This window comes from Rattus rattus, chromosome 15 (assembly GCF_011064425.1).
Source record: "Rattus rattus isolate New Zealand chromosome 15, Rrattus_CSIRO_v1, whole genome shotgun sequence".
NCBI classification, from domain to species: domain Eukaryota; kingdom Metazoa; phylum Chordata; class Mammalia; order Rodentia; family Muridae; genus Rattus; species Rattus rattus.
In genome coordinates this window covers 3,703,772-3,716,982 of record NC_046168.1, presented here as the reverse complement: position 1 = coordinate 3,716,982, position 13,211 = coordinate 3,703,772, and the positions used below count along the sequence as shown (strand labels likewise).

Genomic DNA, 13,211 nt, shown 5'->3' with positions numbered 1-13,211 from the left:
AAATGGGGGGGGGGGGGGGGGGAGTTAACCCAGGGGAAGGAGGGGCTTGCCCAGGAAAGGCAAAGGCCCTGGGTAAATCCCCAACCCAAAAAAAAAAAAAAAAAAAAAAAACCTTTTAATCAAGAGAAAAGAGGCAGGAACGAGGATGAGGGCAGGAGATTAACATCTAGTTCAGTGGCAGAGCCCCTGCCTGACCCATGTGAGGACGGAGTTCAATATTCAATACCACAAAAAAAGGGAAAGATTAAGGATGAATCCAGAATCCAGAATCCAGAGCCCAGATAGGTGTAGAGTGCTCAACCCTAAATGAGACATCTGTATCACATAGCTCACATACCAACATAGCTCAGGGAACACTGTGGAAGAGGGGTACAACTACTATAAAAGCAGGAGCTAAGGAGTCCTGTAGAAGTTGGCACTGCCTGAAGACCTGCGTAAAATCAACCCAGTGTAAGGTCACCACAGATGGACTTTAAGTAGCTCCATTAAGATGAAGATCTTTAGCAATGGAAGACTGCCAAGTAGAAAGGCCACTGAATTGCCTGTGTTTGGCCATGGTCAGAGGACATGAGCAAGGAGGAAAACATAGCAGGGGAGGGTATTGCAAAGTCTAGGGTAGATAAGATAATATATTGTATACAAGTATGAAATTCTCAAAAAACAATAACAACAAAAGTAATGGAAGAATTTTCCAGAACTGAAAGATAGTAGTTTTCATAATGTACATTGCAATCTTCTACTGGAATGTGTCTTACAGGAACATCAGATCACAAAGGATTAAGAAAGAATCTTCATACATACAAGGTCTAGGGGGGATTCAAAAAAACAACAGCTGACACTATAGCATGATAATCATCTCCAAATGAATAAAACAAAGCAATACCTTCAAAATACTTAAGAAACAGTGCTTAGTTAGCCACACAATCAAAGAAAGGTACAAACAAGGCTTCCTCAAATATGTAAAATTTAGTAGTTATCAACACCCATTCTCCACTTAAAAGCAGCAAAAATCTCCAACAAAAACAATCTCTGAGTAGGCACAGTCGGGGTGGAGGGGCCACAACTCTAAAGGCAGCCCAAACTACAAGAGAAGATCCTATCTCAAAATGTAAGCACCATGAATGAGCTCAGTAGAAGAGCATTTGCTCAGCACACAGAACACTGCACTTCATCTGCAGTGCTACCCCAATCAATAGTAAGCAAACACCCCATGGGTTAACCACTGACAGCAACCCTATAAAAGTCTGGAGAAGGCCTTCTAGATAATGGCAAGCAAATGAAGTTCTAGGAATTTAGGAAGTTCCAGGGGAAATGTTGGAAGTAATGAAGGCAGTAAGGCTATATTCCACCATCAGTGTCTATAAATCCACACCAGCATGTCTGCTTGAGATAAGAGAAAATATTTCCTTAAAGCCCCTCTCCAGGCCAGTCTACACACAGAGCATCATCAAAGCCATATCCTGCCAGAGACAGACTACCTTTCTCCCACTCCCTTCCTCACTCATTCCAGTATTACATGATATATGAAAGGTGTTTCCTTGAGGCAGGAACATAAACTTAGCCTCCCTGTTTCTGCCTCCTGAGTTTCAGGATTATACACATACATAAACAGAGACCAGCCTCCATCACATTTTTCTTTCAAGGTAATAGAAAGAATTAAACATCCTCTCCTTTGAAGTAGTTCAGACCAATGTTATGAATTACTGATATGAATTACTATGAATTTCTTTTACTTAGAAATCTCTCCTTTCGCCTGTCATGCTTTCCATTATACGTGGCTGAATGTTTCCCCCTTTAAGCAACCATTTTTTTTTTTTTTAAATTTCAACTCAAGAATACAATAGTTACAGTGAGAGTGGGTGTATTTTAAAAAGCAATTCCTAGTTAAGATCCTTCTATACACATAGGCAAAAATACAATATTAAGGGACTACTACTTGGGACTACCTAGGTTCTGGGATGCTAGTAATATTTTTTAAAGTTATTTACTTATTTTATGTATATGAGTCACTGTCACTGTCTTCAGACACACTAGAAGAGGACACTGGATCCCATTACAGATGGGTGTGAGCCACCATGCTTCCCAGACAACACTAGAGTTTAAAGATAATTTTCTTGGGTATAATCCCCTTACAGAGGCTCTGTCTGAAACAGAGCATTCTCTCTGTTGTACTAAAACTCTAAGAAGGAGCTCAATTTCTTCCAACTGCAAATGTTCTGGAAGTTGAAGAACCTGAATTCAAAGTACAGTTCTTAGGGTTCACTCACAAGTTTTGAGCAACATAAGAATGCATGATAAAATGTTGTCTTCCAGAGCTTTTACTGCAGGGAGCGACCCAGACGCCACAGAGCAAGGAACAAAACTGCTGCAGAAGTAAACAACGTGATGAACATTGTCCTTTCATTTTATTTACACTTATTTTTGTGTATGTATGTATGTACGTATGTATGCATGTATGTATCTGTGTTTTAAAGTAAGTGTGTGCGCATGTATGGGGGTCAGAAAGCAACCTGCAGGGACTGGCTTTCTTCTTCCACCATGTGAGTCTTGAGAACCAAACTCAAGTCAGGTATAACAAAGATTCCTTTATATGTGGACCCACGTTGCCAGCCCCAAACTATACATTTCAGATGAGAGCTAACAATGCTATTCAAAAACCATGCCGAAAAGCACAGAAGGTAAACACAGACTGGCCAGGCAAAGGAAATATCAAGGACCAATTGTGCCTGCATTATTTAAAGGCTGCTGGTGTGGCTACAAGAAGAACTTTAAGAGGGATGGAGGAATGACTACATGTCAAGAATCTGTTTTATCTTAATTGAAATGGGATGTACTAGACAATTTTAAGAGTAGCAACTTAATCTGATTTCTCCTAAACGTTAAATTCTCTGGCTACCATGTAGAAAACTTGAGACCACAGAAGAACTAGAATAGAAACAAAGGAGAAAGGAAGAAAGGGGGCTCCTGAAGAGAAAACCAGTAAGGAGCTACAAGGAAAGAGCCTACCTTAGTCGCTTAGATTAGGGTTATTTGTAGGGAAAATGATGAGCGAGAAGCTAGTTAGATGTTGTTTTGGAGGCTGACTCATTGAATAGAACCAGGGAAAATAAAGACTCAAGTTCATGACTATAATCCCAACACTTGGCAAGTAGGAAAATCCAGTTCATGTTTTAGACTCTAACAAAACAAAAAAACCCAAGGCTGATTCACAGACTTTGACTAGGCTGTTACATGACAAGAATGAAATGATCACAGCTGAGCAGTTTAAAAAGTGTGCAAAACTAAACAGCTACAAAGCTTAAAGTGGACATGTGAATAACCTTGGACAGCCATGCCACTCTAGTGTAAGCACAGACTCTACAATGCTCTCTCTTCATTCATGTTCACAAGTAGGTCTGTGTGCAAAACGATAAACTGCTAAGAACTACTCCGATCATACAATATAAATATTGAAAATGAATAGCGCTGCTACCAAAGGAAACTTCACAGCTCAAGTGTACCATGAGGACTTGACTCAGATACTCACCATTTTACAGAAGCCAGATGGTTCAGAGAATTTAAATATTTCTTTTTTTTTAAAAGATTTATTAATTATATATAAGTACACTGTAGCTGTCTTCAGACCAGAAGAGGGCATCTGATCTCATTACAGATGGTTGTGAGCCACCATGTGGTTGCTGGGAATTGAACTCAGGACCTCTGGAAGAGCAGTCGGTGCTCTTAACCACTGAGCCATCTCTCCAGCCCAATTTAAATATTTCTTAAACTACAAGTATACAATGTTTTAGTGCAAGAAGCAATTACCTTACTGTCCCAAATCATTAGGGCAATGAGAGCAACAAGGTGACTACCTCATGCAACTCTCTATATATACTTACATGCATAGACAAGTTGGCACACTGGTTTAGAAGGCAATAAACAGTGGTTATGTCTGCTGGGAATTATGGATGGGTGCTTTTCTTTCTTATCCAAACTGTATTTTGCTAATTTCTACTCTAAATTTGCACCATTAGCACAAATTGATAAAATGCATTAAAAATAAGTTTTAAAAGCACCAGACATAATCTGGTTTCTGACGTGGGAAAGCCTCCACACTGACCCACTAACAGCACTAAGATGCAAAAGTATGCTGCGAAGTATCGTTAAAAAATAAAGTATCAGTTCTTCTAGAAGACCTAGGTGCAATTCTCAGTATCCACATGGCAGCTCTCAACTGTCTAGCTCCAGTTCTAGAGGATCCGACATCCTCAGACCATTGTACATTAAAAAACCACACAAAGCAGACGGTGGCTTACTGTGACCAGTATGCTTTCACTGCACAAGAGAGCCCAGAGCCAGAAGGACTGCCAGCCTGGGAGCTTGGCGCAGTATGTAAACACTACATTTCAAAATGGTAAATTTCCAGTTAGAATTCCTCTTACCTGTTTCCTTTCTTTAGGATTGAGAAGCAAGTACCGAGGGTCAAACACTATCTTGTGCAACTCCTTCTCCCATGTTGAAAAAGCTGACACCTTTAAAATAAAAAGAAAGCATTGCCTCACAATTAAGATACTCGACTCCAGAAAGGTCATAATTTTGCTTGAAATCTACAGGGCATCTGTTTGTAAAGGAGACATTAAAACCACAGTAAAGTTTCATCACTAATAAATCATAAGCAGTGGGACGCTAGCAACAGCAAATTTACGCATTAATTGGCTCTGACCATTTCTTTGTTATAAGAAGTAACACACACTTCATTGCTCATTAAAAATAACCACTACTGTGTGACATTTTAAACTTAGTACATCAGAAAAAGCCTTGAGGATTTGCATTCTGATTTCACATACTAACTGCAATCTTATAGCAACATTGTGATTTAAAATGTAACAGTTTATTTATTCAAATACATCTGTGAATACAACCAAAACGTTTCTTTCTCAGTTAAGATTCTAATATAAGTATCAGTTATTTCAACAAAAGTCGTTCTGAAGATATTGGAAGAATCATATATACCTTACCAATCCGAAGTAGTCCGCAATTCTGTAATGTTAATACTCATACGTGTTACCGAAATTATATGACCCAACAAATGTTAAATGCTATTTATACTTTAAAATGCCACTTAGTTAAATATGATATGGTAAGCCAAGTAAAAGGCCACTTCAAGAAGTGTACAGTAATTTAACAGGAACCCTTATCCTTCCCACCCCATTTAATGAGCACTAACCTTAGATTTGACCTTTTAGCAAGACATATTTATATTACTTATATAAAACAGAAATATCTCCCCCAAAGATTGTTTTCTGACCCCTCTCTCTAGCAGCATGTCCTTGAACTGCTTCATTCGAGCCTCCAGAGGGACAATGGCCCTTTCTCGGGCAGCTTTAATTTCAGCTTCCATGGCAGCTTCTTTCTCTGAATCAATGTCTTTATTATCATCTCTCCTATAAAAAAAAAACCATAAGGCGATATTAATACAATGAATACAAATCGTACTAAGTTCTTAAAATAAGTGGAATTTTCAAGGCACTAGAAGCAGCATATTTTTGGCATAACAAACCATCCTGAGGATTTCAAATAAATTATACAGTACAATTTTCATTCTAATAATAATAAAATTACAACACATTTCTAATGTTACAGTAGCTATATTGGTTAAGAAAATATATATATCTTTAATGTGCTGTCTTACTCTAGTTGCTATATAAAGTGAACTAAGAAAGAAGGTTTTCTGGCATTGCTTACAAAACTATGTTAGAATCAAATAGAATAGAATATATTTTTAGTTCTTGAAATATTTAAAAAATTAGCATTTCCCAAAATATTTTACCGTTAATTCAGAAAATATTTTAAGATCCATTAAAAATTATGAAAAGGTCTTAATAATTTCAAATATTTAAGAATAAAATTAAATAACTTAAAAAAAAATACTGTGGGCAAGTATATAGCAAGTGAGATAAACACCTTACCTAACATTCTTCCTCACTTTCTGGTGACAAGCTGATTTAAGCTGAAGGGCAGGTCTCAGAGAACATGTTTACAGAGTGGTTAGGAGGAGTACTAGGAATTAGGATAGCTCAGCAATGACTTAGCCTACTCCTCGTTTATCCAAAACTGCACCTCAGGGCTAAGGGGCAGGCCTACTGTTTGTGTGTACGCAAGGAGACAAACGGGAAATCATGCTCTCTCTCAAAACATATACACTATTTTAAAAAAGGCCTAAATCTGTATAACTAATCCAAGAAATAAATCCAATGTACCCAAATGTATTTGAACAAATCTTCCTTCTTAAACATGATCAACTAAGTACATAACACTAATAAAATCGGCTTATATTTCTGATATAAGTTACTGGAAAGTCAAAACCATGCTATATAGGTAACCTAAGAGCCTAACTAACAATGAGAGGTAATTAGCAATTGGGGATGGCTCAAAAGAAATAGAAAAACAATCCATGACCTTCAGGAGCTTAGTGAGATAGTCTATGACCTAAGACATGCACAAAATAAACAGGTAAAGCAATTTGCCAAGCAATATACCCTCTTTTCTTTACGGAAGAACTACTTAAATAGTTAAAGGAGTTCAAAGACAGCTACGAAATATAATAAAAACAACCTTTACAGAATTATACTAAATGTCACAATATAAACTATCACTATCTATCTCAATAAAATAAATAAAAGAAAAACTTAAGCCAGGAAAAACAGGCTTTTAGCTTTGTACCTAAATAGAGAAGCTCGGGCAATCCACATAAAGGGCTTCTTTGACATTCTCCTGATAAAAGCAGTTAAAAACCTTACAGAGATGTCTATAAGAACAAACAATTAAAAACAACCTAAAAGTTTAACATCACAGAAATATCTAAAATTACGGTACATAAACAGAATGAATACAGTCATTTACAATTATTAAGACAAATGTCTTATTCTACAATTTTTAAAAACAACAAAAAATTAGATAACCACAACTAGTCAAAATACATTTGATTAAGGAATAAAAGGGCCAACTATGAAAATGAGAACAGCTGCCTCAGTTGCAGGATTATTGTAATTCTGTTTAATAAGATCTTAATTTAACATTGTTGCCAATAAACACTTATTTCAAACTAGAGTTGTTCTACTCATTTCAGCACAATCAGGCAGGCTACAGTCAATCTGTCCTCTTTCAATCAATTATCAAGCAGTACCTAATAATGACCTTGGACTTTCTTACTTGCTGAAAAACAGTAATTCCATTCACATACATCCTCGACTCCAACCTTACTCCCCCTAATAAAGTAACATCACATCTTGCCCACACTGATGCTCTAACCTCTTCAGTGTCTCTCAGTATTTTCTAACTAGTGAGTCAATCCACTCCTCACCAGGGAGTAATGACCAGTCTCTAGCAACAACCAAGTTACTATAAGGAAGGAAAAGGTGTCCATTTTAATGACATCCCTTGAATGGAGTTTTTGTGTGTTGATATAAAGGAAATCTTATTTTTAATAACCTCCAGATCTATTAAAGTCTATAGAAAACTAATCAGTTAATGCCTAAATTTCAGCTAGCTTCATATTATCTATTGTATGACCAAGTATTCAGAACTTTAACAATACAAAGAACGTCATGTCTACATTATAGAACAAAGCTAATTAATATCAGGTCCAAGAAAGCAATTATGACTACTGTTTTCTAACCACATAGATATTACACATTACCTTCCAATCACAAACTGGTAAACTCATCAACTCTACACTGTCAATCTACCTGGAAATGCACAAACTACGTATTACTTACTTCCGCTTTTTTGCTTTAATAGGCTCATCTTCATTCATTTCTTCCATTAATTCTTGTTCTTCTTTAACTGTAAGATAAAAATCCATTAAAACACTGAATAAAATATATGTAGGCATTAGTGAACTTCCAGCTGTTGATTCTTTTGCTGATCACTGCTGGAACAATTCACTTCAATGCATGAAAAAGCTGCCATTGACAGTTGTGTCACTCACTTGCACTCATCGAGAACTGCCACTTTTGGATGGACAGCATTGTCGGAGCCGGGTGCCCTAGCAAAGACATTTCAAACACTGTTATCAACAGTTACACACACATATTCACAAGCTTTCTGAACAAAATATCTACCAAACAGTTACTCTTTAATCAGACAATAAGCCAAGTATGATGACAATTCTTTATTTTTATCATCCCTTCAAAATGTAGTATCAATTTGGTTTCAGGTCTCCTGCCTAGCCCTTACCTTTAAAATGTACAAGTAAAACTTCCTAGTTTTAACTTTACCAATAAGTAAAACTCCCAATTCATAACTCATAGAACATTTTTTAAGAAGGAATGCTTATATAACGAATTTTACTCAAATATAAAGAAAATGTCCCAAAACAGTCCAAAAGCAAATCACATGCTTTCTTGGCACTGTTTACTATGACTATAAAGTATTGTCATCATACAATATCATACAAAGCAAATATTACTTAAAAAAAAAAAGCCACAGCACCAGAAAGTCAGCTACATGATCTACAAAGTACTTGAAAGAACAAACGCCAGAACCACATGTGCATGCTCCATGTATCAAGATGTCACATTAGAAATGTTAAATCATTTACCACATTTCTACATTATACATGAGCTCCATTAAAAACTAAATAAAACACTGAACAAACATAATACAAAATTGAGCAAAATTTCCATCAAGAAGTAAACAAAAATTATACACAAATGTTTGTGCCCAGTATTCTGAAATACTATCAGAAGAGGCAGTACATTTTAAAATGTCTGCCTTAAAAACTAAGGATTTCTATATTCAAGAAGAAAGCTATTATCTAGTTCAAAAATTTTTTGTTTTTCTGGTTGACAGGATATCTATATCTATATCTATACCTATAGATATATATCCTTGCTGATCTGAAACTCAATATGAAGACCAGACTGGACTGGATTCACAGATCAACCTGCCTCTACCTCCCAAATTCTGAGATTAAAAGTATATGTCACCACATCCTACAGAATTGATTTTTTATAGTTTTATAAAATTTTGCATTTGTAGATTGAAATTTTAGAAAATATAAAAATACTGCAAACTCTATCACTAGTACAAAAGGAAGTGAAAGGCTAAGGGTTTCAGCAGCATTAGTAAGCATCAACCCAACAGCATCTCAGACTCACTGAAAATATGAGCTAAGCATCGCACAGCTCCAGCATCTCAAACTAGTAAGTCAAGGATGTTTTAAAAAATAAAACTATATCCGAATTCCTTAATTTTCATTTCTTATTGTATCCAAACCAGAATAACAGTCTATTTTTTAAAATTAAATGTTTTAAATGGCCTTTATACTATCCATCAAATAGTGAAAGGGGGTTAAATTCAGAGGATGAATTCCTAATTTAAAACTTACTTAGTTTCTTCATGTCTTCCAATCCTTTTTTATGAGGGGGCTCTTGAATAATTTTGTCAACATCTGCCCTTCCAATTAAATCATCAGGTCGGTCCCACATAGAAAGACGAGTGGTGGGATTGTAAAAGAAGACCCTCTCATCGCCAGTCCAAACAACACACCTAAAGATAAAACACCATTTTCCTGTGTTACAAAGGATAGCTTAGTCTTTGATATTAACTCTAAGAGGGCAAAAGGACAGGTAACCAGTAAGAAAATGATAGGTCCTAATTAATAATGGTTTTTATAATAGCTTTCAGAACAAGAGATGAATGACTACCAGAAATGCAAATTCATTTGCGGATGGAGTTTAAAATGCCTAGGAACTGAATTCAGTACACCCAATCTGATACAGCACTAAAATTTTAAGCTATTTAAAGTATAAGTTCAAAGGCAACAAAAAAACACTATAAATAACTCTACAGCTTAAAAAGCAAACCATAGTAACTAATAAGTTGTTATTTCTTAAATAAAAACATGACCTAATTATAGGATATGTAAAATTTAAAGGACTGCACTAAACCCCCATAAACCACTGCAGTCCACTTGTCCTATTTTTACAATAAGAAAACTAAAGGTATAACAAAAAAAAAACAAGTGTATGAAAATTAGTTGTAAGTTTAACATTAAATACATAAAAGTACACTGAGTCAAAATTTACAGAGGCAACTATAAGGGAAGGAAATGGCCATTCTCGACCCTTCACAAGTTCAGACAATCAGAAATTATCAACACTGCCACGCTCAAAGTGAGCTAGATACTGAAATGAACAAAGGATCTTATGTTGAAATAGTCAAAGAATATAAAGCAAAAGCTATGTTTTCAATCATGAGATTAAAACACACACACATCTGAAGTTAATCAAAAGACAGCAGTTTTCAGAATAGAAAAAAAAATTTAAAAGATAAACAGAAAATTTAGAAACTTAAAATAGCTGATCTTAGGGTTAGATGGCTCTGCATAAAGAGCACTGAGGTTCTTGCAGAGGCACCTGGTTCAATGCCCAGTACCCACATAACAGCTCATACTGTAACGCCTTTCTCAGTGGATCCAGTGCTTTCTTCTGGCCTGCCTGGGCACATAGTACATAGACATACAGGAAGATAAAACACTCCCACACAAATTTTTCCAAAGGCATAACAGACAGACTAATTCTCAGTTTGTTGTATGAAGTATAGCTTAGTAAACCCCATAAAAAATAACTCCAAGAAAACCAGCCTAGACTTTATGACTAGGAGCAGCTGTGAATAAAAAACAAAGGACAAAAATCCTAGGAGCAACCAGGGACTGGGGAGGGGAATGGCAAAACTTATATGAGGCAATTTTATTCCTTAGCAAGAAAAGATCTGGAAAAAAGAATTACCAACCAGAACTTCACATCCTGCAGAACCAAAAGGGGGAAAAGTATTTTCAGATGAAGAGAAGCTAAGAGGTTCCAATCCAGAAGATCAGTCTAAGAAGAATGTTCTCCATGCTGAAATAACTCAACAAAACCCACATCTTTAGCAATAAATAAAACACAACAAATGGTAAATATAAAAAATTTTTTCTTCTTAGGTTTTTTTGAAATTCTGTCTTTGGAATTTTAATGCATGCAGAACTGATGTATAGGATAACTAGGACATTAGTCAGTGTGTACAGTACAGGTTTAAAGGGGCCTGTCCAGCAGCAGGTTTATACATACAATAATACATTCAATTTAAACAAAATGGAGACTAGGTATGAATATTATAATTCCTAAAGTAACAACTGATGACAAGAGATGTCCTAAAAAAGCCAATAAATTAAGCAGAATGCTAAAGAAATTAAATAAACTGAAATTATGATAGAAGAGAGGAAAAGGCTAGAAAAGACAAACAGTAAGTAATTATATTTCAAACCCAACACTATTAAAACTTACATTAACTGTTAATAGGCTAAAACTACTATGGTTGAAAAACATCAATAAAAGCAAAAACAGAGTAGATAAAAACATTACATTATAAGCTGTTTCTAAGGAACACTTTAAATATAAAACCATAGTAATGTTGAAATATAAAAATATAAAGTCTATTAAAAATTAATTATTCTACTTTAAAAATATATATATATAATATATAAAGCCACGGGCTGGAAAGATGGTTCAGTGGTTAAGAGCACTGGCTATTCTTGCAAAGGTCCTGAGTTCAATTCCCAGCAACCATAGTGGCTCACAACCATCTGTAATGGGATCTGATGCCCTCTTCTGGTGTGTCTGAAGTCAGCAACAGTGTACCCACATATGTGAAATAAATAAGTAAATCTTTAAAAAAAAAAAAAAAAAAAGCCATAAAAAATAGAAAAATAGAGTTGGGTGTGCTGGTACTCACACTTAATCCCTGCACTCAGGATGTTAAATCTCAAACCCTGGGACAAATGGAGGCGTCCATTTAACCTATCAAAGCAGACCTGGCCACCAGTTTCTCCCAGGAGCTGGGCTGCTCTTCCTTATATAATTTTGTTTACCTGGTTTTTTTCAACCCCTTCTGGCCTCTTGGTTTGGCTCTTCCCTCTCTTCTCCCTTCTCGTTTCTTGGCTCAGGGTCATGTCCACTCCAGAATCTCCCAGACATCCCTGCCTCAGGCTATGTTCTCCCTTTTATCTACAATAAACTGTTCTCTTCCACTACACCTAGGAGCAGTCATGCCCTCTCATTATTTGTGTTTCCTTTCTCTTTTTTCATTCATAAGAGGTAGAGAGAGGTGCATCCCAGTGAGTTCAAGGCCAGTCTGATCTACAAATTGAGTTAGTTTTAGGAGAGCCAGAGACCTGCCTCAAAATATAAAATAAAAAAACTGAAGAATATACAGCACTGAACAAAGTAGAAAAGGATGGCTGGGCTTTTTTTTTTTTTTTTTTTGGGGGAGCTGGGGACCAACCCAACTAGCGCTCTACCACTGAGCCACATTCCCCAACCCTGGATGGCTGGGCTTTAATTATAAATAAAACAAGCTTCGAGACAAAGAATACGAGAGAAAAAGGAGAGTTCAAAGATTAAAACAAGATGTAACAATTATAAAACGTGGACAAGCTTACCAACAGGGCCTCAAAAAAAAAAAAAAAAACAGTCAAGAACAAAAAAACTATATTAAAGTTGGCATGATGGACAAACACTAGAAAGGAATCCTGGTTTCAAAAGTTATGTTATAGGCAAATGGTTGGAACTGGAACATATCATCCTGAGTGAGGTAACCCAATCACAGAAAAACACACATGGTATGCACTCATTGATAAGTGGCTATTAGCCCAAATGCTTGAATTACCCTAGATGCATAGAACACATACAACTCAAGACGGATGATCAAAATGTGAATGCTTCACTCCTTCTTTAAAAGGGGAACAAGAATACCCTTGGCAGGGAATAAGGAGGCAAAGTTTAGAACAGAGGCAGAAGGAACACCCATTCAGAGCCTGCCCCACATGTGGCCCATACATATACAGCCACCCAATTGGACAAGATGGATGAAGCAAAGAAGTGCAGGCCGAAAGGAACCGGATGTAGATCTCTCCTGAGAGACACAGCCAGAATACAGCAAATGCATAGGCAAATGCCATCATTAAACCACTGAACTGAGAACAGGACCCCCATTGAAGGAACCAGAGAAAGGACTGAAAGAGCTTGAAGGGGCTCGAGACCCCATATGAACAAGAATGCCAAGCAACCAGAGCTTCCAGGGACTAAGCCACTACCTAAAGACTGTACATGGACTGACCCTGGACTCTGACCTCATAGGTAGCAATGAATATCCTAGTAAGAGCACCAGTGGAAGGGGAAGCCCTGGGT

At 36.4% G+C, this 13,211-nt stretch overlaps 1 protein-coding gene across 7 annotated transcripts in view; it reads right to left on the bottom strand.

The window, feature by feature from the left end:
- Positions 1 to 13,211, bottom strand: part of Tcerg1 (transcription elongation regulator 1) — a 59,187-nt gene that overhangs the window by 14,728 nt on the left and 31,248 nt on the right. For 5 of the 7 annotated variants that reach the window (XR_004385901.1, XM_032886054.1, XM_032886058.1 and 2 more), the window contains 6 exons: positions 9,371 to 9,531; positions 7,970 to 8,026; positions 7,758 to 7,824; positions 6,703 to 6,753; positions 5,288 to 5,423; positions 4,422 to 4,511 (listed from right to left, as the gene is read on the bottom strand). Coding sequence is in view for 6 of the 7 variants with exons in the window: in XM_032886054.1 (XP_032741945.1) it covers positions 4,422 to 4,511; positions 5,288 to 5,423; positions 6,703 to 6,753; positions 7,758 to 7,824; positions 7,970 to 8,026; positions 9,371 to 9,531 (562 nt within the window). In the remaining variant the exon portion in view is untranslated. The remainder of the gene's footprint in view (positions 1 to 4,421; positions 4,512 to 5,287; positions 5,424 to 6,702; positions 6,754 to 7,757; positions 7,825 to 7,969; positions 8,027 to 9,370; positions 9,532 to 13,211) is intronic. The other 2 variants (XM_032886055.1, XM_032886057.1) reach the window with 1 other exon arrangement.